Here is a 25,453-nt window from a genome sequence, read left to right as displayed (position 1 = left end):
TCACAGCAGGTGTGTGATCCTTGAATTGACCAATAAATGTCCTGGTTCAATTAGAGCTGGTGTTTAAACAGTTGTCCTCATCATGCTGTTCACATTTTGACATCATGAGACCAAGACGACACCTAACAATGGAACAACAGTCCCTTGCCATTGCGATGCTTCAAACAGGACGTTCTCAGACAGAAGTGGCCACTGAGCTTGGAGTGTCACAGAGTGTCATCAGCAGGTTGCAACAGAGATATCCAGAGACTGGAAGAGTCACAGAAAGGCCTAGAAGTGGACGTCCTTTGGCCACATCCCGTGCTGATGACCGCTACATTGTGAACACTGCCCTGAGAAACCGGATGATGAATGCCACTCAACTCCAGGCACGTTTAAGAGAGGTGAGAGGCACCCAAGTGTCACGTCAGACCATTGGAAACCGTTTCCATCAGCATGGTCTGCGTGCTAGACGACCTGCACGGGTACCTGACCACACCACCAGGCACAGGCATCATCGTCTTGCATGGGCCAGGGAGCATTTACGCTGGACGAGGAACCAGTGGGCCTCAGTGCTGTTCTCTGATGAAAGTCGATTCACACTGAGCAGAAATGATGGCCGGCAACGATGTTGGAGACGTCAGGGAGAGCGCTATGCATCAGCCACTGTTGTCACCAGGCGAGCTTTTGGTGGTGGCGGTGTTACAGTGTGGGCAGGGGTGTCCACTTGGTACAGAACTGCCCTACACTTTGTGAATGGTACAGTGACAAGCCCATACTACCTGAATAACATCATTAATCCAGTGATTGTGCCCCTACATGAACAGCACAGGCCTAATTTCATCTCCATGGACGACAATGCTCCTGCTCATCGAGGCCGCATCATCAGGGAACGGCTGTTGGAGACTGGTGTACCTCAAATGGAATGGCCTGCACTCTCTCCAGACCTGAATCCCATTGAAAACCTGTGGGATCAGCTGAGCCGTCGTGTAGAGGCTCGAGACCCTGAACCCAGAACCTCAATGACCTGAGGGCTGCCCTTCAAGAAGAGTGGGATGCCATGCCTCAGCAGGCAATAAGTTGCCCTGTGAACAGCAGGAGACGTCGCTGTCAAGCTGTAATTGATGCTCAAGGGCACATGACGAGATATTGAGACGTTCAAATTTTTTGTTGTGGTATAACTACCATTGTTGTTACCTTTTGTGTTGAATGAATTTTTTGAGATGAGGAAATCAGTAGTGCATCCTTCTACTTAAATGTCTTACTTTTATATTATATCACTGTAGCATGAACATATTGCATTTTCCATAAATTTCACCTGAAAGCCAAATATCCCTAACTTTTTGTGAGTAGTGTATGTAGAGGTATCAGATTGATGGAAAATAAACTGCTTCTGAAATAGAGGACTGACATCTAATGAACAACTAATAAATGCAGAACTTCCACATTAAAATGAATGTAATTAAAGAAATAAGCTATTTTTTAACCCTTTGGTTTTTTTTTTTTTAAATGTAACAAATGATGTAACGAGTACAAAAAGGAAAAGAGCAGACTAACTGTTCTTTGCAAAAAATGCTTTATTGGATAAGAAGATTACAAATCTGATTCTTTATAACCCTCCACAGTCTGATTAAACAGGCCAACTTCTAAAAATGAATGACCACATGGAAAATATTAACTCCAGGAAGGCAAAAGAAAAAAGTGTTGAAAATGTAACAAAATACCAAAACACTGAAGCACTACATATCTACATGCACATCACGGTTAAAATGACAGACATGGAAATGTTAGGAGGGAATAAATAGACTTAAAAAAAAAAGAAAATAAAAGTTTTTTTCTAGAAGTTTGTGATTGTGTTGATCAGTGTTGTTTAACTACATGAACAGTTCAAGTGTAAAAATGCAACAGATGGGACAAAAAGCCTGGGTGTGTCCCTAATTCATACAAGACACCATGTGAAATAACTGAAGACCAAGGCACTCAACTTTTACTTAAAATACTGGAGCACACACCAAATTTAAGTAATTGCCACAAGCATTTGAATGCACACAGTATAAAGCAGCTTGTCTGGAGCCCTGGGTGCAGTAAAAAAAACTTCAGTATGTGCAGAAACTTTAAATTTGGAGAGCACAAATACTCTACATCCATTCCTGAATACTCCGTACTGCTCAACAGCACTCTGAAATCAGGTGATTGTGAGCCTTCTTGGTCTTTAGATTTGTAAACACTACTTTTGTAACCCGTTACCAGAATATACAGTTGTTCAGTTGGTGAGAAACACAAACGCGTATTTTTATGACAGTCTCGTGAAATATCAAATCTTCAGTGCACAGATCTTTCCTACAGTATTTCAGAGGAACTTCAGTTAAATAAAATACATACTGTTAAAACACAAATGTAACAGGACTAGAAGAGACTGAAACCAGTATCTTGATCAACAGTTTAGCATAAATGTAGCACGAATAAAAGCCAGAGTGAGGTTTTTAATAGAAGTGAGTGGTCCCCACATTTATCTTCTCAGACTTTAGCAGAACCCACTGTGTTCCCATGTCTGTTTGTTTTGTTTCATCTGTGATTCCACCTTTATGCCTTCTCCAGTGACTTGTAGTATTCTTTCAACACAGCCCAGGCTTTCGGCACCATGAAGCCATCAGGAGGGTTCTCCCCTTCACGAGCCATTTTACGCATGCGTGTGCCTGAGATGAAATCATAATCTTGATGGCTGCAAATGAAAAAGAGAGACAAAGAAAGGGAGAATTTTAAGGCTTATTTCAAACTAATGAACAGATGTTTATTAGCAGGACATAAGACCTGGCCTTAAATTGTAATTTGTGACTGCTTGACTAAAGAAAAAAGTTTGATATGAAACAAGCAATAGAAGACTGATTTAATTCAGCCTGGTGCTGAATGGAGTCCTTACACAAGTTTACATCATTCTAAATGTCCCTATAAATCATAACTAACTTGTCAGAAAGGGGGGGGGCTGAAAGTTTAACTTTTTGCCAGCAGGTATATATGCGTATCTGCCCTCAGCTCACATTGAGGGTTACAGTCTAGAAGTTCAGGGAGTAATATTTCTAATTTTCAATTATATGGCAGCACATCTCCCGTAACAATAAAAGTTAGAGCTGCTTCACGGTAGGTAAAGAATCTCCATGGAAATTCTTCCAGTGTAAAACTGGAAACAGCTTGCTCTGATATGAGCCATTGCACTTTAGAGGAAGACAGAAGAGTGTTTTGATTAAGTTGGTCATCCATATTCTTCCTGAAAATTGGCAAGACCAGCATGAGAAAAAGGAATGCTATAAATCTGAGTGACGTCTGCAGACTGCAAATTCAGTAGTCTTTGCTCCGTAGTAATTTGGGGCACGGCCTTGAAGTGAGATGAAAAAGGGATAACATGAAAAATACAAATTATAAATTTTGCAGAAGCGACCAGCAACAGCATCATGACATGTGAGGACAAACTTTCTTTAAGAGCAAACAAAGCTGACTATAAACTGATCTATTTTGTGTCTCTTTAGCATTTTGAAAATACATTTCTAGCTCTTTACTTGGATTTGTACACAAGTCTAAAGAAATATGCTTTGCATCATTTAATGACAGCATTACTTGTGTTTTGCAAGATTAAGTCTTGAATTCAAAATTTTGCACTAATTACAAACCTTTAATTTCTGTTACCCAACTAACACAAGTTAGCTTGTAGTGAAATATGTGGCATTTCACATACTTTCCTCACATCTTCTCAATAAATGAGTTTTTAAAAGTTCTTTTGTAGAACACAAGACATTACAAACCAGCAGTTTGCTGCTGACTTCATGTCCCAAACATGCTTCATGGAAAACAAAACTATTCTTTTTATTAGTCCTAACCCAACCTATCAACAGTTGCATAATCTTATGGAAGTGGCTCCATCAGACCTGGAGGAAAGGGCAAACAAATTATGGCTTTTGTTAGTCATCTTATGCAGTGTCCACACAGACTTTAATCAGCGGCAGGCAGGTCTTTGTAATTTTGAACAACATCAAAGGCCGTACTAATCCATGAAACCTTTTTCACAGTAAGAAGAAAAAAACCCATTGCTGTTATTCTTGGCTCAGCATTTCACTGCAGACAGAAAGCAAGCAAGAAAGAAAATGAATGGCAGGGTTCTTTTTGTAAACAAAACAAGCTTAATGAGAAATTAATTTAGAGAATATAATATCTGTTTAGGCAGCTTGGGCTAACTGCTCTAAATTAGAGGTAATACGCTGGCCTAAATTTACAAATAAGCTTTTAAATTAAGTGAGCACTGTCTGTAAACCTTTCCTGTGTCCCATTACCATAATAAATACCCCTAAAGACTATCAGACGTTTAGCAGCACATACTTACACATACAAAGAGGAAATCCAATTATGACTGAGTACTTACTTTTTGGGATCATAAAAGTCCATTACTCTCTTGACTTTGTTGTAAGCAGCCACTTTAAAGGGTACTATCTCAAGAGTGATGAGGCCTGGAGCCATCGTAAGGACCTTAGCCCCATGGGAGGGCTCATACAGGTCTTTTCCCGTGTCGGGATGGGGCATGCCCGCTGGGTCTCGACCCACAATATAGAAATTGGCACCAGCAACCATGCGTGCTCTGCAATGCCACTGAACCTGTGGACAAGGAATTAAAAGAAAAAAAGGCTATAAAAATTAAATACAGATAATGGTTTTGTTACCAAGTAACCTGTGGCTAAATCCTGTATTTAGTTACAATCACTAGTTATTTCAAACATGCACAAGTTCAAATAATTAGACCCAAATGAAATCTACAAATGGCCACCTTGCAACGACATTTCACAAAAAACAGATTTTGTAGCCATGAAATGGAGGGGTAACTTTTACAAAGATTGCTTTTTTTTTTTTAATTTAAAATATTTGAAAGTTAAAAAAACCTCATAGCTAATATAATAAAGTATAAAATGTTACCATTTTCTTTTTGGTTGATCTAAACAACTTACACATAGGTTCACCCAGCAAACCTTAGAAAAATTGCTTTCATCAAGGACTTGCAGTCAACATGACTCCTAAAGGGTTTTCTGCTTCTCATTCCAGTCATTAAATCTACACATGGATCCTAAGCTACTGGTTATTGTAGGTAGTCCTTCAGGTCAAATCCATTTTATTTCTACATTTCAGGATCAATGACTTTTAGATTAACTTAAAAGAATAAATTAAGAGGAAAAGTGGTTTTAGTTCGGGGCTTTTAAGAACCTTCTTCACTAGAGAGGAAGTTCAATAATTTTAATGCAAGCAGAACAACAGTCTATCTTTTCAATGCATCAACAAATGTAGAGCTAAAACACTCCGACTGCAGCTGTGCCTGGCTCTAAAAACCTCCATTTTACTATTACAAAAAGACTAAATTGTCTCACTGACATTCACCAGCCCACAATCTGTTCTCAATGATTTGCACCACAATTTTTCCATTATCATAAGTGAATGATTAAAAGATTCTCAGCTGCACAAATCCACTCAGTCAATTAGAGGTTTGTGCACAACACGAAAACACTGAGCAGAACACCTCAAAACAATTTTAAGTCCACTTTCCTGTCATTTTTCACTTTCAAAAATCTGCAGACAAAGTAAGTGACAATCATCTTCCGTGAACATGTCATTACTCACTGCTGCGGACACGTTTTTGTTCTGTCACTTCTGAAGGGAACATGATGCATGTGTTTAAAGAAACCTCAAACATGCAACTACAAATAAAACACTGTTGATTATCATTACCTCAGTTGGCCCTGCATACATCATGGGTGAGGGAAAAATTGCAACAATAGTAGAGTCTGGATTGAGTATGCCCTCTTCCAGCACAGCAGCATGCTGCTTCATTCTCCAAGGCAGCGGCACGTCATCGTCTTTGGTCCACCCTCCAAGTGGGTGGAGCAGGAGAACGGGCCGGCGGTAGCCTCGCTCAATGAGGCGCTTGTGCGTGTCCTGCATCAGCAGAGCATGGCCATTGTGGACAGGGTTCCGGAGCTGGAAGGCGAACACAGCATCTAATTGTGGGAAGAAAAGAAATGTTTGTTAAAATGCAATGAAACACATCTGTAAACATCTGGACAAGACAGTCAAAAAACCCAAGCGCCATGCTGCTTAAAGCCGAACCCCTGCAAGAAATGACAAATCGTCTGACTCACTCCAAAGACTTTACTTTCACTGTGTTTCTACTGTGGCCAACTTATTTCTTATTGAAAGGCTGTGAGTTTTGTTGTGACTGAAAAAGCCAAAGTAGTTTATAAACATCGTGACCATGTTGTCTCATAGTTTTGAGATCTCCTCACTCTTATACCTGCATTCATCTCTTTAAACTTTTGTTTGAGCTCCGTGGGTGTCAGTCGGTACTGGTCCAGCCCATCATTCCAATAGATCCTGTCCAGAACCTGCAAGTCTCCACCAACCAGCCAGTCCCCACTTTCCATCACCATCTGAAACAGGAGTCATGATGACACTAATGTTTAACAACATCAGAGTATTTTACCTGATGAAAGGTATCAAACATAAGATACAGGAACAGGCTGCTTTTTTTTCTAGCAATGTATTTTGCCTTCATTCTGTGGCACTTTTGAGACCACAGCTAAAGTTACTAAAACCAGTATACTGTGGGATTTTAATATGATGTAACGTGACACATTTGTACATGAAAAAACCATCCACATGACTTGTTTCATTGACACATCATTTGTCATGTGAACACTCTTTGATATCCATACTTAACAAAGAGACTGATTTCACTTTGATCATAAACTGCATATAAAGCAGAATGTTGTCTGCAACAGAGGTGGCTGTGACATGACCAAAAAAAAAAAAAAAAAAAAAAAAAAAAAAAAAAACAGAACAATGTTTCAAAGATCAAGTGATTTGTTTTCCATGGTATAATTCATCCAATTTAAACTAGTGTCAGCCCGATATGAGTCATGAAAGATACAATGTGCTTGTGGATAAACCGAAGGGGAGGCTCTCACATACACATGTGCTCTGTTTAACCGTTGTTCTCATATTCACATGTGAAAAGGAGCCTAACCAAATAAACAGCTGCTGCACCATTGCTTCCGGTGAAGGGGACTCTGTCTGAAGGACAGGTAAACAGGAAAAAGTGGATTAACTACATGTTATGTGGAGCTGCTATCACTGGAGCGGAGCGCTGACAGACTGGCTCTGCTCCATAGAGTTAAAACATCTACTTAAGTATACATACACGAACTTTAACGACTGCAGCCTTAATCAGGACAGGCTGAACACACATGTTAAGTTAGAGCGGATAAAGAATCACAGTTGGGGAAATAGAGCATTGAGGCACTGAAGCATCAGGTGTTGACAGTACAGAACTGTGGTACCAATTTATGAAAATTGCTGTGTATCTTTAAACACATCGCTAGGCCAGATTTCATCAGGAACAATGTGAGGAAATAAGATAAAAGTAAAATGTAAAATTACTACCAAGTGTGTTGAAATATTAAGACGGCTGCAGTCTACAGCTCAGGCTCTAAGGCCAGAATTTTTACTTTCAAATAAGCCAGTAGTAGCACAGTATGACTGCAGGGAATGAAGTCACTAAATGCCACGGAGGTAACTATTAGCTCAGCCAAACATCTGCACTGATGAAAGTAACATTATTTCTTCACACAGATGGAACTATACAAAAAAAACAGATATCTTTTTCAGTGCTACTGCTTCCTGGAGGGTATACAGGATCATTTCAGGGCATCACTACCCAACAGAGTCCACCTGAGCCCCACAGCAGTCAATAAGATGCAAAGAAAAAGCTGTTGGCACCTGAGCAAAACAATTTCAGACTGATTTTTTTTTTCTTTGGGTGGAAGTTCTGCATTCAACTCTAACACCTGAAAATGAGGGTGGACCAAGACAGGCAAGTGGTCACACTGGGCATTGAGGCAGAAGAGCTTCACTCTTCCATATATTCAGTCTTTCCATAAGCAATATAACAAGCCCAAATGGGATCTGCGTTCTGTCTGAGCAGAATTCAGGGAAGTAGACAACTTTTGCATTTTCTGATGAACAGTCTGCAGCAGATGCTGCTCGGTATTTTCCCTCCAGTTAATCAATTTTTATGTTTGTACCTTTCCTCAGACATAAATTCCATTCACACATAAATGCAGTGAGTATTTGATTCATTTGCAGCTCCATGATATGTTAAGTCTACTTTAAAAAAAAAAAAAAAGAAAAAAAAAGAAAAAAAGGTGATTACAAATGTCCAAACTAAAAGAATCTGGTAGTTTTTGCTTTCCACGTTTTTATTAAAGCAAACTGACAGCCAATTTCCACCAGGTTAATGTGTACGATGGTTCTGTTCCAACCTCTGCTGGCACTATCTGAACGGCTGAGCTTCTGGAAGCATGCTGCATCAAAAGTAAGGCAAAGCAAGGCACTTTTGGGATGCACCTGACGCACCGCGGAGAATACGGTGTGAACCAAAACAACCGCGATGAGCTCCAGAGGCAGCAGCCTGACGCCAGTGTAAATTGGCCTTGAGAAGTAAAAGCATTTTGCACTTGTGGGTCTTTGCAAACATTTTTTAAATTTGCGCACTAGAAAACAAATGTTCTGTAAATGGGATGAGTCCTAAGTGTGTCATGAGTACCCAATCTCACATACAAGGAATTTCTAAATTAATTCTGAGAAGTACTTTGAAGTGGTTGAAAAAGACAAAAAACAAAGAAAAAGAAAAAAAGCAGTTCATTTATGTGTCACATATTTCACTGACATCTGATTTAACTCTTTAACAAAAGAATACACTCCTATCCATAAGTTCCAAACAGACTGATTGCAGTGTGTTCTGGCAACCTTTATGTAAAAATCTGAACATGCAGAGGTGTCTACGTGACTTGATCAATGACCACTAGCCTCCCCAGTGAGATGTTTTCTGGATCATATTGTGATTTGTTTTCCACACTCTAATTAATCCAGCCTGTCCAACACTGGCCTATTTGCAGTCATGAAAGATGCTTCACAGTGATTTTCTTTGGAGAGGTCAACAGCATAAACAACCCAGAGCAGATTTTCTTAACATGCTCACAGTGTAGGGGGAAACGTACAGTTTGTTCTCTGTGTAATGGTCAAAAAAAATATACACATGTATGTGTGTGTGTGTGTGTGTGTGTGTAGGAATCAAGAGACATGAGATCTCTCATCTAAGGCACCAACCTTGATGTATGGGTGGTCTTTGCAGGTAGTGCCCCACTGCCGAGCACAGCGCTCTTCTTTTCTGTGCTCGTAAAACTCTGGGTTACGAAGGATGGCCACTCTTCTGCCTCCATAGACCAAGGCTATCGCCGTCACACCATCCAAACGCTCTTTATCTGCGGTTGACACTGGCAGCACCACAGGCACTGAAAGATTGATCACACCACCTGGCAGAGGAGGAGACTGTGTGTTCATACAAATATACTCCGAATGTACCATCTAATGATTACCTCAGCATTAATCTGGCAAATATCTTTGCTACGAGTCGTCACTTTTATATACTGAAAGAAACACCTTGATCATCAGTTCACATGATGACTGGTTTAAAAGAAAAACCTCCAGCTGTAAATGTTGCCCAAGGAAGTTTCGCATGTATTAGAATTTTTTCTTATTTTAATTTTTTTGCATTTTCATAAATGGCTTTTTTTTTATTATTCATAATAGCAAAATAAAATTGTCTAAATGTTCTGAATCAAAATGAATTGTGCCAAAATTTAAGATAGCCTGAAATTTTGTGTAAGCAACTAAACAGTTCAAGCTTTGTTGCAGAGAATTCTGCCATATACCTTCAGGCTCTATGTGGATCACACACACTTTAACCTCAATACAATGAGTCCACACAGCTGCAATTGAAGAAACTCTAGAAAAAAGACAAAGCATTTCCTTTACACTACACTAGAGCTTTGCCACCTTCTCCCTCACACTTTTCATATAACATTATGGCAAAAGTTAAGAAGGAAAGGAGACTCCTTCATTACCCTTGCCTGATTCTGGACCTCCTCTGGTCCACTGTGTCACAGAGAGGATCTCACAGCTGGTTGCAATAAAATATACACACACAACTTCCAAATGTTCGAACTGCAGAGACACAAGCTTGACTTTAAATTTGTTTATCTTTTCTGACTTCTTGTTTAGCAAAACCTTCAGTTTTTTTTTTGCTTCCCGACCGGTTATAACATTATACTGTGTGTAATCAATCCATTCACTGTCAAATCTATGGAAGGAAGTGAAACTGGACAAATGGCGGTGTCCAGTGTCAATCAATAGAAAGCTTCTTCCTCTGTGTCCTTCATCCTTAAGACTAACAGGAAAGAATCACAACCTTTCACATCTAAATATATGCTGATATTTCCTGCTATGACTTTGGGATATATTTTAAAACTGCAGCTTGGGTGGAAGAGCGGTCATCTCCAAGAGTTTGGAGGATCGATATCAGGCAAGACACTGAACCCTGCATTGCCCCTGATAATCGGTGTATGAGCGTGTTTGTGAATGCATGACTGTGACATGTAGTGTAAAGCACTTCAAGTGGTGGGTATGACTAGGCCTGTCACGGTAACAAATTTTGCCAATGCGATTAATTGTCTCAGAAATTATTGTGATAGACGATAATATTGCACAAAGCAATTGTTGTCATTTTGAGACCATTTTCAACTAAATTAAAAATTATTTCATAATAATGCAACTACACCCTTTCTAAGACCAACATACTTTCATTTCTAAAGAACATTTAGGTCGATGTGCAGACTAGTTTATGCTCATCCAGTCCCCAGGCTGCTAAAACAGACATACAATTAAGTCCCACCAGAGAATCATTAGCTATTTTTGCTGAACCACTTGTGTGCAGTGGACTCCACCTGGTGTCTTTTCATATAACAGGGCACATTGGGAATGTCTTTTTAAATTAAATGAAAAGTCATTTAAACATTTCTTACCATCTAGGAGACAGTCAAAATGAAGACACTGCAAATATTCCCTCTCTCGCATGAAGCCATTCAAAGGAGTGGCCCAGCCTTCAGCCAGCACCTGCACCCACTGCATGTCCACCTAAGGTTCATACAATCATACACAGAAGGTCAATCTGAGCAATTGATCATGAATGCAGCTCAAAATCAAAATTAGATAGAATAATGTGTAAGCAGACAGTATTTGACTACCCATCTGTCTACGTGCAAAATAAATACAGATCTCAATAGTTACATTTACAACTACTAGAAATAAGATTACTCAATCTGTAAAAAAAAAAAAAAATACATGAACAAACAAGATAATCACCTTTCCAATCTGCACAGCAGGAAGAGTTTCTGCATCAGCCTTAGCCAAATCCAACTTATTCTCCTGTACATACAGCTCTTTCACTTCATATGAGGCATCAACAGGAACTATATCCTGCAAATTGACAAAACGTTAAAGTGCAGTCAATTCTGCATAATAAATACCGTCTGGTAAGATTTACATTTCACTGAAGGAGTATTGAGTCACATGATTAAAAAATAGTTGCATTCCCATAAAAATTGATCCAACTATTTGGAGTAAGCCGTTATAATAAAAAATAAATAAATAAAATAAAATGGATTGCTTGATCAATGCAATTATGATGCATCTCTGCCACCTAGTGGCCAATGTAGAAACTACAGCACTGCTTTTAGCATTTGGTCAGAACTTCCAGGTCCTACTTTACTTCATCTTAAAAGGGATTTAACAAAATTTAACAAGCAAAATTTCAACACAGAATATTTCTTCTCCTTCTCTTCCCCCTCTCCTGAAGCAAATCTACAAGTTGCTGAATGCAGCCATTCAGTCAGGGGAGCCAGGAGAAGAAGCTTACGAAATATCAGAAATGAACACCTTCAATTCGGGCCGAACGTTTTGATTGGTCAGAGTTCTTACAGATTTACAGCAAACTAAGGGGTCTAACTATATTTCTTATTGTTCATGATTCCAAAATGTAAAGACTACTATCAAGACGAGGAACCACTTCACCCAGAGTAAAAAAAAAAAAAAAATTATCTGAGCAAGATTACCTTCCCCAGCTTTAACTTCACCTTAAAAGGGATTTTAAAAATTGTAACAAACAAAATCTCAAGACAGAATATTTCTTCTCCTCACCCTCTCCTGAAGCAAGTCAACAAGTTGCTGAATGCAGTCATTCACACTGCAGGAGTCTGTCTTCAACACCAACTCTGGAGCTTCTGGTTTCTCATACTCAGAGTCAATGCCAGTGAAACCTAAAAAGAGATTTACAGTTTTCACTGGGTTATTTATAAAATATCCAACACTTTCAAGAAAGTTTAGTCTCTAATAACGTATTAACTTTAAATAAACACAGACTGAAAAATTGATATTCTACTATAGTGCATATAAAAAGAACTTATTTTGTGGCTTTTAATTATTAATAGCACAACTGTGGTTTATAACAACATCATCCACACTATGAAAACATGTACACGTTAGGATTTAGCAGAGTAGGAGGTACAAATTCAGGACTGAACATGAAATGGGCATCAACTACAATAACAGAAAAAAAATCTTGCATTTATTAAATATAGAAATCAATTCAAATCAAACTTCATTTATAAAGCACTTTGTATAACAATAAAATGTAACACAAAGTTCCGTAAAAGCACAAAGAAAAGAAAGAACTTCAGAGGACAGGTCAACACAAAATTTCACAAGCTGTCACACTACAGGAGAATGCTAATGCCCACTTAGCAGAATAAACTGTCACTGAATGAATTAACATAACTGAATTATTGTTCACCTCTTATTTCGCCTGCTCTGGCTCTCTTGTAGAGACCTTTCACATCTCTCTGCTCACATACATCGAGTGGGGCATCCACAAAAACCTCAAAGAACGGTAGACCTGCTGCCTCGTGGATCTTTCTGGCATTGAGACGATCCTGCCATGGAAAAATGAGATACAAACATGAAATCAAACAGTTTAAACTGGCAAATTATTTGGCTCTTTGTGTTTACTTTCTGCACTGTTTTTGCAGCAAATAAAAAAGAAACCTTTAATATGCTTCAAGATATCTTGCACAGCATTTTAGTGAATGTAGTTTGTTATTAAACTTCATTCAATTATCAGTATTAGCAGGTTGGGGATGACAAACTTCCATTATTGATATTGTTATGATTAACCTTCATCAAACTGCCAGCGCATTCATGTGCCCAATTTTTGCAAGTGCCCAACAGCTGCTAGCGCATGAATGAGCCGAAATACAGTAACACAGTTCACTGTTCGTTAACTTGCAGGGACACATTTAGAAGACAATGAGGTGTCTACAGGGGAATTGTTTGAGCCATTCTTCAACGAAGAGATCATCGCTCTGTTCGTCCGCGAGACTAAATCAGTATGCGGACCAAGTAAAAGATGCAAAGGGGGACAGAGCAGGACGATCGAGTCGTGTTGCTCACTTTGAATTTCAAGGTAGAGTGCACCCCTGATCTTCACAAGTAAAAAGTTTTAAAGAAAAACTGTAAATACATTTTTGTTTGTGTGCATGGTTTTTTTTTTTTTTCCAATACAAAAGACAATGAAAAAGACACTATGAACATATTTTTTCCATTCTTTATTACAACAAGAAAGATGTGTGCTTTTGAAACAGGTAGCCATGATTTTTTTTGTTTGTGAAAAAGAATGCAGTTTTCAAAGGAAAAAACATCTTTTTTTTAATGCAGTGTGATGGTTAATTAAAAAAAACAACAACATTTTTTTAAAACCCACACGTATTTTACAGCAGTATGCTAATATTAGTGTCCTTTACATAAAACTAAAATGCATGAAATTTTATGTATGCGTTTCGTAAATGTTATTAGAAAAAATGAGAACCAAATGGACACTATTCGTTCCTCTCATGCCACTACTGATACTTTTTTTTTTACTCACCCTACTGTACGGAGAAATGAAACTGGCGATGCAGACCAGACCTGCATCGGCGAAAAGCCGGGCCACCTCAGCAATGCGTCGAATGTTCTCTTCTCGGTCCTCTGGGCTGAAACCCAGATTTTTGTTCAGACCCTGACGGATATTGTCCCCATCCAGCGTGTAGCAGGGGATACCGTGACAGACAAGGTACTCCTCCAGAGCCATACTTACTGTGGTCTTCCCTGCACCAGACAAACCTTAGCACAGAGGAAAACCACAAACTGATGATAATCTTATATCTTAAGGACATTCTGGAATTTTGTTCAGTAACAATCATACCAGTCAACCACACGGTACATCCTCTGAATCCTCCTCTTGTGCCCACAACCTGCCCACGTTTGTTTCTGCTTACATGATGAGCTTGATAGGTGACATTAGTTGCACGTTGCATTCCCTGAAATTTGCAATTTAAATTTCATTTAATCTCAGTCATAAAAATTTAGAAAACAGATGGAAAAAAACAAAACAAACTTAAATTCAATCAAAACAGAAATCAATTTTCAAAATGCATTAAAATATGAATACTAAGAAAACGGGATACGGGATGTCATTTCTCACGTAAACACTTTATGTGTGAAAATCTGCAATTAAGGAATATACAGTATGTATCACTCACTGATGTAATAACTGACTATATCATTTACTACGAATCAGAGTGATGCAAATAAAGTTTTTGTCCTGTCCTACCAACTCCGAAAAACAACATAGAACTTAATTTAACATTATACAGACAGAGCTTCAAGTCGTATCATTTGAGTCAGCTGCAGGTTTGGTCTCTGGATTCGAGGATCAAGAATTCCAATAAAATTTTTATGTGACAAGTCTGAGGCTTTTCCTGTCTGTTTAATGAGTCTGATTAACTGAAATAATATTTGATATGAGAATATTTTCCTAGAGTTATGCAGGAATCATATGAATCACCTTGTAGCCTTAAGGTAATACCAGTTTTGTTGGATGAGATGTTGGATTCCACCAATGCAATGCTGTTACTACTGCTTTGGCATCAAGATTAATCATGAGCTTTTGTGTGAATGTTAATGTCTGCAGACATTTCAGTTCCTGTCTATGCGTAGTTAGCAACGATTCGGTATGTAAAGCTAGCTTTAGTGGATAGCACTGTTGCTAATGTTAACTACGCTAACTGACTAGTTAATGACTGGCTAGCGGGTTAGCTCATTAATAGTTGGTAAAGAAGAGGTCGAAGGACATGATGGAATCTCATGTTGAATTAGCAAGACTATTTGGGGAGGGGGAGACACTCACCCAGCTCTCAGCAGCGTTGCTTAGCTTCTGTTTCTTGTGCGAGTTGCCATGCGTCTCCATGGCTGGGTGTCTGATTCAACCGAATGCCTCTAAAACACACAGCGACAAAAACAAAACAAAAAAAAACCCCGAGCCCTTCGTTTCGTACAGTGGGTATGTGCTGATGTTAAGCAAATGTATATGAAGAGGACAGAGGAGTCCGGAGGTGAGGAGTCTGACACGACAACCGGGACGACTTCCCCAGCTGCCACGTCACCGGCCATGAAGTGACGCATTTCCTGTATTTATAGTCGGCTCTAAAAACTGATCTGAAGTCAGTTTAGCGTCATCGTTGCCCCTGTGAACAGTGACTAGTGGAGAAACTGTACTGATCTTCAGTCATAAAGGGTTCATAGTTGAAAGGAAAATTCCAGTTGGATAAATTAATGCGAATGTTTATATTTAGATAAAAAATAGACTTTTATTAAGAATAAAAGAAAAATATTTTGATATGTTTCTGTCATTTAAATTACACCAGTGGCCTAAATAATAATATATTAAAAAAAAAAACAAACTGCACAACTACGATTTTTGCAACTAATCCTAAATTAGCTCAGTTACAGGGCGATGCATGCGTCAATTACAGGGCTGTTTTACTGTAAATTAAAGGGGGTTGTGAGGTAATGGGTTCGCTACACAGTCTGGGTTTGGGCTGGGTCTGAGAACACGAGGGTTTCAGGGAGGAGCGCTTCATCCAAAGCGAGCGGCAGGGCCGTGTAACGCAACAGTGCTGCTGCCTGCGTGGAGCAGAACGCGGACAGGGTGCAGCAGCATCGGGGATTCACGGAGCTGCAACTCCTCCTGCAAGGAAGAACAGCGAGGAGGCCTGAGAGAGGCAGGTAGGATGCTAAAAAACCTGTTCACCATCTAATCCTAAAGCAGACTCATAGATCTTGCCAGGCCTGTACGTTGGCTGATAAGTGTTGGAAACAATGATTGTGACAATAACTCATAATGTTTATAAATTTATTTAAGAAAAAAAAAATAAAAGGATTTACAACTTTTTCATCAGTCTTGCCCAGAGATAGACAACAGAAATATGCAGTGAATGGGAATTGTAGGAAACATGTTTGAATGTTCATGTCTTGTATGCAGTTCCTGTCTTTACATCAAGTATTTCCAAGAGTTTTATCTGCATTTATGCCTGAGTTCATGTTGAGTAGATGAATCATCAGACTGATTCAATGCAGATCAAACCCTTTGTACTGAGTGCGGATTCTGCATGCTTGTGGATCTTGTTGTAATGTAATATGTTTATTTGGTTGACAGTTAATGTGTCTGATGGAAAAGAAAGGGCTTAATTCTTAATTACAGGGCATGTAATGACCTGTTGCCCCACCCTGTAGCGTCCTGTGGAAACTAGTGTTTAACACTGTGTGGGGCCACTGTGCTACACCCCAAAAGTAAACTTAAAAACTCACAGAGGCAGAGGCATCTCATGTGACAGACTGCCGCCCTATAATATACAAGAGGCAATGGGAGACACCCAGCCCTGAGCCTTACCCAAGTGACCAGGATCCACCCCACATGTGGTTGAGGAACCTAGAAAAGTAAGGGTGGATCCAGGAACAGTGAGGCTATTTTTGCCTGTGCTGTTTGAAATGGATTTATTATTAAAATTATAACCCTTTTTTTTTTCTTTCAAGCAAATAATGTGCATTTGCATGTTTAACTCGTGACATGGCTACTTCGGTGAGAAAGTGAGCATAGTAGGAAAAGGAAGAATAAAATTGTTCACATTATTGTGTCCACATTATGTGGAAACATTCATATGGATAAACATGCACCCAAGATCCCTAGCATATAGCTGCTTTAAAATTAGGGTCATACATTTATTAAGACATAAAACCTCAGATTTTCACAAAGCCCAACAGAACATGATGCAATAAGTGAATATAAATATAATTATATAGATATAGATATAGATATACACACACAGGATATACTCCCTCGAATAAAGGTCCCTTTTAGAGAGTGATAGCTTTCTTCGTGTAGCTTTGTTCTTTAGTGCTCCCCTGATGCATTTTGCATGATGTTACACTCATTCTTGGAGTCATCTTTGCTGGTGTTCATTCATCCCTGATTGTCTCATGATCAAAAACACCTCACCTCACGTTCATTTGAACGTCCCATTCAAATGAACTACCTCAGCTGCAGCAGGAGCATTGTTCATAGTAAATAAATGATTGCAGTTCCAGTCACTTCATGGTCTATATTGTGCAGAAATATAGATAATTCTGAGGGGGCTTTCTCATTTGCAAGCATGGAAAACTATTTTGTTAACCACTTACTCAGCATACTCTTACTACTCGTTGTAACTTTTTTTTTTTTGTTCTTCCATAGTCAAACAAGTCTCTTTAATTATATTTAAACAGTTACACACATTTATTTTTAAAATGCCAAATACAATTTTTAGCAAATTGAATTTTCATACATTGTTTAAGATTTAACTCATTGAAAAGTAGCAACAGTTTGTTCCACATAACCAGATGCAGCAAATAGCTACTCACACAATAATGTCTTAGAATTAACTAAACTAAACTAAGTATAACTTAGACTAAATATAAACACTTCGGGAGCATGTTCTCTGTGGCAAGCAGTTTTACCACTAAAATATAATTTACTCACAATATTTATATGCTTTTCCGGATGTGGGATGTTTAATGTTGTAGTTTTACTTTTAAGTTTTGTGTTGACAATAACTTGCTCTGAATGTTCCCTCTACTACTGCAAAGCCACAATAATATCTTTCGAAATGCAAATTTTTGGAAAAATTTAACTAATATTATTAATATTAGCAGTAGCATTAGTAGTAGTAGTAGTAGTAGTAGTAGTAGTAGTAGTAGTAGTAGTAGTAGTTTTAGAAGAAGAAGTAGTAGTAGTAGACATTATATGATGAATGTATTCACATAAACGTAATTTAAGACCTTTAATATGCAATGTAGGTGTACCCAAATGTATGTAGACATGCTTTTAGGTAAAACTCGATTTTATTGTAAAAGGACAAAAGTTAACCCCTTAACATGCTTTATGCATAAGATTAAAACTCTTAGCAGTTTTTTTTTTTTTTTTTTTTTTTTTTTTTTTTTTTTAATGGGAAGTGCATAATCAGCTCACTTTGCGTTCTAGTTGATAGAAGGCAGGACCACCTCTGGCTTGACTTATACGTAGCTTTTCCTTTGATAAAGACATGATGCACAGATGAAAATGAGGAGCCAGTGAGAGCAGCATGCTATTATCAAAGTCCTAAAATGGAGTGAAAACCCTAGTTCTCTGAAAGTAAAATACAGCCTTGAAAGCAGCTAGATGACTTTACTCGAAATAGCCCAGATGGAGGATGCCAAGTTACCCATTACAACAGCCTATGACCACGTAGAATAGGCTTTTCTGCCAGTTTTCCATCACCACCCATCCCTACAGAGCGCTTGATCTTCTGACTGGTGGGAAAATACTACACACTGTACACAAGGGAGGAGGCAACTGGAAAACCAGTCTAATGCAGGCACTGTGCTGACATCCCACAGCAATGTTCATGTGCATGTGCATGTGCATGTGCATACAGCGCAGAGTGTAAGAAAACATTCCCATTTTTTAGGATTTGATCTCACCCCAGTACCGTGTGGACTGGTGAAAGAGGATGTGAAATTCTGGTAGAGTTAAAATCCAAAAAGCGATAGTAGACTGGAAGATGTCATCAGAAAAAGGACAACATTAGTAAATATTTCTAAACGTTGTGACTAAAACACATTTATGTTTTCTAACCAGACACCTCATACAACTCATTCATTCATTCAGTTATTATCCTAACTGCTTAATTAGGAGTGGGGGAAAAAAAAAAAAAAAAATCAAAGATCGTGATTTTTTGCTTCATAATTTTTTTCCAAAAAAATAAAAATATTTTGATATAATTATAACATTTTTGTTATTTTTATAGTTTTTATTAATCTTTACTTGTTTTCTTGAGCATTATAGCAGCAGAATGATGGTCTGGCTACTGTGTTGTTTTTTCCTAACTGAAATCAAGAAAAATGATGAGCAAAAAAAAAAGTTATATACATTTTGTTTTGTTTTTAATCTACAAAAATTAGCAATATTGAAGAATTGTGAAAAATACCAATTAAATTGGCACCTCAAAGACCTGGAATCAAATCAGGACAAAAGCATATTGTCACAGCCCTATGCTTAATCCAATGAAGGGGATCGCGGGGAAGCTGGAACCTATCCCAGCAGTCTTTGAGCAAAAGGCAGGGTTTCTCATGCAACTGTTTGGCTAAAAGATGAAGTTATTTTGTAAGATGGCCTAATTTCGACAACAGAAACTTCTGCATTTGATCAGTTATTCATGAAGTTGTTGCAATTTCTTTAGTGGACCAGCAATTGAAACTTCCCCTTAAACATTCTTAACATATAGGATGACAACTTCCAGTAAGTCACCACAGATATGCAACACAGTCCCAGTAAGACATGACATCGTAATTGGCTTAGTGTTTACTTGCTCTTGTTAATATAATTATCTAACTTGGTAAGTATTAGCATATCTTATGAGCTCTTAAAGCTGGTCAGGTCTTGTGTTGTTATCAATCAATCTCTTGCATAACACTAATGAAATCAGCTGAGCCTTTCTACGAGAGCTTTCTTCTATAATCATTTTCCCCAAAATTGATTCTAGGAAACTGATACATCCCGCAGCTCTCTTGCACCCAGGCATGTTCTGTTTTTATCTTTTCTCCTGCTGCTAGGTTTCTCTGCAAGTAAACAGCATTCTGTGTGATTCCCAGGGGTCATCTATTGTTGTGATGCATTTCAGGGCTAATAACAATATCCCTCAACCCATTAAAGGGGCTATTTGAGGTACTAAAAGTACTTTTGGATGTGAAGCAATGAAAATCTTCATTGCTGCAGTGCACTCTCATGTCATTAACTACCAAGAGTTCAACAACGACCATTTCACTAAAACTATGTTCGTCTTTTGGTTACCATTAGGACTTGTGTCTCCTAACAACTGCCTCGTAGGTGATAGTAATGTGTCGCCATGTGAACATGTTGAATCTGTACAGCAGCTACTTGTTGAGGACATTATCAAAGCAGGGTCAAAAAGAGCGCTAATAAAAATTTAAGCAGATTCTCCAGTGAATAAATGTCCGATTAAAAGAAAGTAAAATTCCCCAAAGAGAAGAATTACAGTAAAACTAAACCACAATTCATCTCACTTATTTCTGATCATGGTGATATGGCATGCTCAATGTAATCTACTGGTATGTAAGTTTCTCCCAAATTTGATTTTGTCAGTATCAACCTTCTGTCTCTCTGTCTCTCAGCAGAAAAAAGCTTTACTCCTGTGGGTAAACGGAGCAGGGACCCATGGCTTCACAGGAGCTTGTGAATGCCAGAGAGTCTGCAATGGATAGTGTGAAACCTGAAAAGGAGGCTGGGGCTGTGCCCAGTGCCCTTAAAACCTGTCCAGTTCACACTCCAGGTGCTGAGGATACGAAACGGGGTTTTCGGAAAGGCATGAGCAGACATAATGACTATGTGAAGATTCCCGTTCCAGAGTCCCAAGTCAACCGTCTGCCCATGGAGTGGTGGAAAACAGTGATCGCTTTCTTTTATGCTGCTTTTAACTTGGTCCTCACAACAGTTGTCATCACAATCGTACATGAGAGGGTCCCACCTAAAGAGAGCAGCCCACCTCTTCCCGATAAGTTTTTTGATTATATTGACAGGGTCCAGTGGGCATTCGCAGTAACCGAAATCAATGGCATGGTGTTGCTGGTCATCTGGATGATCCAGTTGTTCTTCTTTAGATACAAGTAAGAAGCAGCTGCAGTTTCTTTTAAAATGCTGGTTAAAGTCTGTATAAATAACTAATTTCTGTCTTTGCTGTTATTATCATGTAGAAAATGATAATAAAAAAAGGTAAATGAAAATTATAGACATGATCCATGTTAGCTGAAAAGAACTTGATGTTAACATTTTATGCCTGACCTGGTGAAGACTAAAACAATGTTACTCGCCAGTTTTTTGTTTCTGTTTGTTTGTTTTTTCCATTCTGAGTCAGAAAACAATAAATTCATGTGATGGTCCAGCATCTTCCCAGATATGATATAATTTGTGATACACAGACATACTGACTTCTGTTAATCTACCGAAGGCAGTGGCTGATATTTAATGCTGTGTTTTTGTGTATCACATTAACTTTATCCTGAAACTAACAACATTGACTTGTTTGGCCAGCTCTGAAAGGGTATTGCCATGGCATTTACAATAACAGACTAATGAGTCCTTTTAAACAATAACTTCTTTTTACATAATATGATTTTTTTTTTTTTTTATGAATGAAAGAAATGTAGCTAATTTAAAGATTGTGCAAATGGTTTACTTTTTTTATTAATATAAGGCATATTTAATTGTTTACCTACAGGGAAAATAAATGACCAAATCAGCTGGTACCAGCCACCATCCATTGGTCAACAGCATAGAATCTCACAGTTTCTAGGATATAATGCTCCTGATATATTTTCATAGATGCTCTTCATTTTCTTCTCGTGGATGTTCACCACATTTGTTGTTGTGTTCGCTTCTGGCTCAGAAAATCACTTCTTCTGAATTAACTTCTGAATAACCACTAGCAGTGAAGCCGTCGTCTGGCGTCTCAACTTAGATGACTCGCTTCAAACCAGGCTACGGAAAAATATCAGATTCTCTCGCTCTCTTTTTTAAAAAAAATTTTTATTTTAGTGTTTTAAAAGGCCACTTAAGGATTTTTTGCTTGTAAATACAAGTCTGGCTAGGGTATTGTTTTTTTTTCTTTTTGTTTTTTACAGAAATGAAGACATAAAATTACTTTAATTGAGAATAGCAAATTTAATTCCAGTGCAAGAAAAACAGTGTCAGGCTTCAGTATTAACCACTACTGCAGGCATGATATGTGTGTCATAGACTTATCTATTTAGTGTATTTAGTGTATGACACTGTTAGGACAATTAGAGATTTGTCATTATTGATATGTGGTTTTGATTAATGAAACCTAATTAGCGTGTAAAACCTAACTGTGCGCCTCAAGCATGTTTAGAAAGATTGTCTCTGCAGATTTATTAAGAGGATTTTCTTTCATGGAAAAATCATAGTGGAACTCTGACATACTGCACTCTGAGAAATATATGATTATAGAAGTAGTTGTGGGAATGCATCAATGCAACATATATAACTCCATGATGAATGTCTGCTTTTGATTTTCAGGTCAATAGCATGCAGACGGTTCCTCTTTCTCATTGGCACCCTGTACTTGTACCGCTGTGTGACTATGTACATCACCACCTTGCCTGTGCCTGGCATGCACATGACCTGTGCTCCGAAGGTGATTTTCTTTTTTTGTTTGTTTTGTTTTAAAAGCCATTTTAGCTCTCACTGCCTTGGGTGCAACAAAGATATCAAAATGCACCAGTTTCTGCTGAAAACATGCGTTCCTGACAGTTATTTTCTGGCAAGAGGATCATAGTTAGAGAACAAGATTTTATCAGGAATTTATTGTTTGTTGCCCAGTAATATCCTGCCGTTATGTCAGCACTTTAAATAACCAACCAAACATCTGCGGCAGTAGAAAGGATAATCAATTTCTTTTTTATGTTTAAACTTTCTGAGGGCTGGAAACTTGTTTTTTTTTATTTTATTTTTTTTATCTTCAGCTTCATTACAAAACAAACAATTAGACCAATACATGAAATCATTTTTTGCAACTTCAATGTTTTTATCTCCTTCTCTGTGCATCAGCTTCACGGAGACTCCCAGGCAAAAATTCAGCGAATTCTTCGGCTGATTTCAGGCGGAGGCCTTTCCATGACAAACTCCCATCTGTTGTGTGGAGACTTCCTCTACAGTGGACACACAGTGATGCTCACCCTCACCTACTTATTCATCAAGGAGTGTGAGTACTGAAATGAATGCCTGTTTGCTTGCTAGAGAAATAATTCATGAGTTTTTGTTTTTTTTTCATTGATTATTCATGAATTACACCATGCACTTTTGCATACCGCATTATCCACATTATTGGATTATAAAGCCACACATAGGTCTTCTTAATGGACCTACATTTAACGGGAGACACTTAAAGATGTCATCTTTCAAATGTATGTTTCCAAATATACTTTAAGATTCATTAGCAGGTGCTCTTGTTGCTAAAGGTACTAATATTTTTGTCACAGGAAATCTGTCTGCACTAAAATCTTTGAGTGTTTTTTTTTTTACAGTAAAGAGTTGGATGAACAGATCACAAATGGAGCTTTAAAAAAATACTGACAGCACTCTCATCTTTCTTTTCCTCTTTCCCAAGACTCACCGAAGTCCTTTTGGTGGTACCACCTCATGTGCTGGCTACTGAGTGCTGTGGGTGTGGTCTGTATCTTGGTGGCACATGAGCACTACAGTGTGGATGTGGTTGTGGCCTATTTTATCACCTCCCGTCTGTTTTGGTGGTACCACACCATGGCTAACCTACAGGTGGGACATATAGCTGAATGCTGTGTGTGTGTTGTGTGTCTGTATGTATGTTGATAAATGAGAGTGTATTGAACTGGGAGCGCTCAGTTTGTGCTGTAGAGGGATTTATTATAACTGGAAGCCTAAAAAAAACCTGACTTGTGACATGTTTTATTTCGTTGTTTTAGGTTTAATTCAAGTTTACTAACTGAAAGTTGCATGATAAGAATTTATTTACATTTATATTTAAAGGAAATGGGTCATACATGATTATACACCAGAAGTGTATAAATAGATATTATAATTTTGTGTCATTGCCGTTGAAATGCTAGACTGTCGCCCTCTAGTGGGGAAAATAAATAACATTTTGCAAATAAAAACACAATATATTTATCTTATAATAATTTAGGTCCAGTATTTGCAAAGACATAGCTAATTATATAACATGCATATTTTTTATTTGATATCTGCTAAATTTGTTAGATGTTGTATTTTTGCACAGTTTTAACTTGCAATTGAGAACATAATGAGGAACTGTGCCACTGAAATTAGTGTATAAAAATGAGCCGGAGCCCATACAATCCTTTCTATTTTTAACCCATTCCCCACTGAGGTCACTAAGCTTGCTCTGACCTTTTACTGTTTTCCTCCTTGTTCTTTGCACCCCAAAACACTTTGCTACTGACTTGTTACCACACTTTCTGGGTTGATTATTCAACTTTCCATTACTGTTCAGCAATAGGTGCTAGACAAATTAAATGGTGATTTTACACTAGATGTAAGATACAAATTTACAAATTAGCACTTTATATCTCACAGCACAACAATATGCACACAAATGGCACTTTACCTCAACTGTGGGTTTCACTGGGGTATAGACAAGCTACAAGCTTTTGTTCTGTTACAGACTATTTTACCAGCTTTTTCTCTTCAGCATGTTACACATGAAAACAACATTTCCTGTCTTTACAGACTCTGAAATGCTCGCCCAACAACTACCTCACCAACACCTGGTGGAACCCTTTGTTCAACTTCCTGGAGAGAAATGTCCAAACCTCTGTGCCATGCTCATACAGTTTTCCCATCACCTGGCCTCCTGCCTGCCTGAAGAACCCTTGCAAGAAATACTCCATGGTACAGAGCACACGAGAGGAGTGAAATGACCCTCAAGCATCAGCATTGCTGCTTGACAATCTGCGAAAGTAGTATTCATTCATTCAGTATTGTCTCCTGGGCAGGAACCAAAACCATACCAAATGCATACTACTTGCAAACAAAGTGTTCTGAATGGAATAATCATCATGTCTCTGTATTTTGTGACTGTGATTTATTTATGAAAACAAGTCCTGCAAGCTGTAGCTATTTTTGTGAATGGTTCTTGCAAGGGATCCTGGTGAGCGCCACCACAACACCCCCCCGCCCCCCACCACCACCACCACACACACACACACACTTTTTTTTTTTGTTTTTTTTATTTTTGTTGGATACTTGCTGGTTTGTTGTAGTACTTTACTTGGATTTAGATCTGCAACCATAACTCCTTCATATAAAGTGTTTTGTTGAGGTTTCTCAATCAGTATACTTACATCACAAGGTGCCTTAGTGTGTTTGACATCTGTAGGTGTACCAAAGCTGCCATTATCAGTCCTCGTGTATTTTTATATGTGCTTTATTATTAATTATTTTCTATTGATTTTAGTAGTCACAAGTCTATATACACAAAGTCTAGTCTCAGCATTATACCACTGCATTAAA

The 25,453-nt window shown here is 38.2% G+C and overlaps 2 protein-coding genes across 2 annotated transcripts; one reads left to right on the top strand and one right to left on the bottom strand.

Moving 5' to 3' along the window:
- Positions 1-1,665: 1,665 nt before the first annotated feature.
- papss1 (3'-phosphoadenosine 5'-phosphosulfate synthase 1) lies at positions 1,666-15,348 on the bottom strand. Its single transcript, XM_079264898.1, has 12 exons — positions 15,185-15,348; positions 14,201-14,315; positions 13,883-14,118; positions 12,755-12,893; positions 12,103-12,221; positions 11,269-11,382; positions 10,929-11,040; positions 9,175-9,380; positions 6,302-6,437; positions 5,740-6,008; positions 4,391-4,620; positions 1,666-2,701 (listed from the first exon to the last, which is right to left on the bottom strand). The coding sequence occupies exons 1-12, from the start codon at positions 15,242-15,244 to the stop codon at positions 2,563-2,565; spliced, it is 1,875 nt and encodes a 624-aa protein (XP_079121024.1). The 5' UTR covers positions 15,245-15,348; the 3' UTR covers positions 1,666-2,562.
- A 5,236-nt stretch (positions 15,349-20,584) lies between these two features.
- sgms2a (sphingomyelin synthase 2a) lies at positions 20,585-25,107 on the top strand (the record flags this gene model as incomplete). Its single annotated transcript, XM_079264334.1, has 5 exons — positions 20,585-21,033; positions 22,463-22,580; positions 22,994-23,147; positions 23,553-23,719; positions 24,671-25,107. The coding sequence occupies 5 exons, from the start codon at positions 20,585-20,587 to the stop codon at positions 24,854-24,856; spliced, it is 1,074 nt and encodes a 357-aa protein (XP_079120460.1). The 3' UTR covers positions 24,857-25,107.
- Between the last annotated feature and the right edge of the window lie 346 nt (positions 25,108-25,453).

The sequence above is a fragment of the Telmatherina bonti genome, assembly GCF_933228915.1.
Source record: "Telmatherina bonti genome assembly, chromosome: 3".
Classification (NCBI taxonomy): Eukaryota; Metazoa; Chordata; class Actinopteri; order Atheriniformes; family Telmatherinidae; genus Telmatherina; species Telmatherina bonti.
This window is presented reverse-complemented; position numbering and strand designations above follow the sequence as displayed.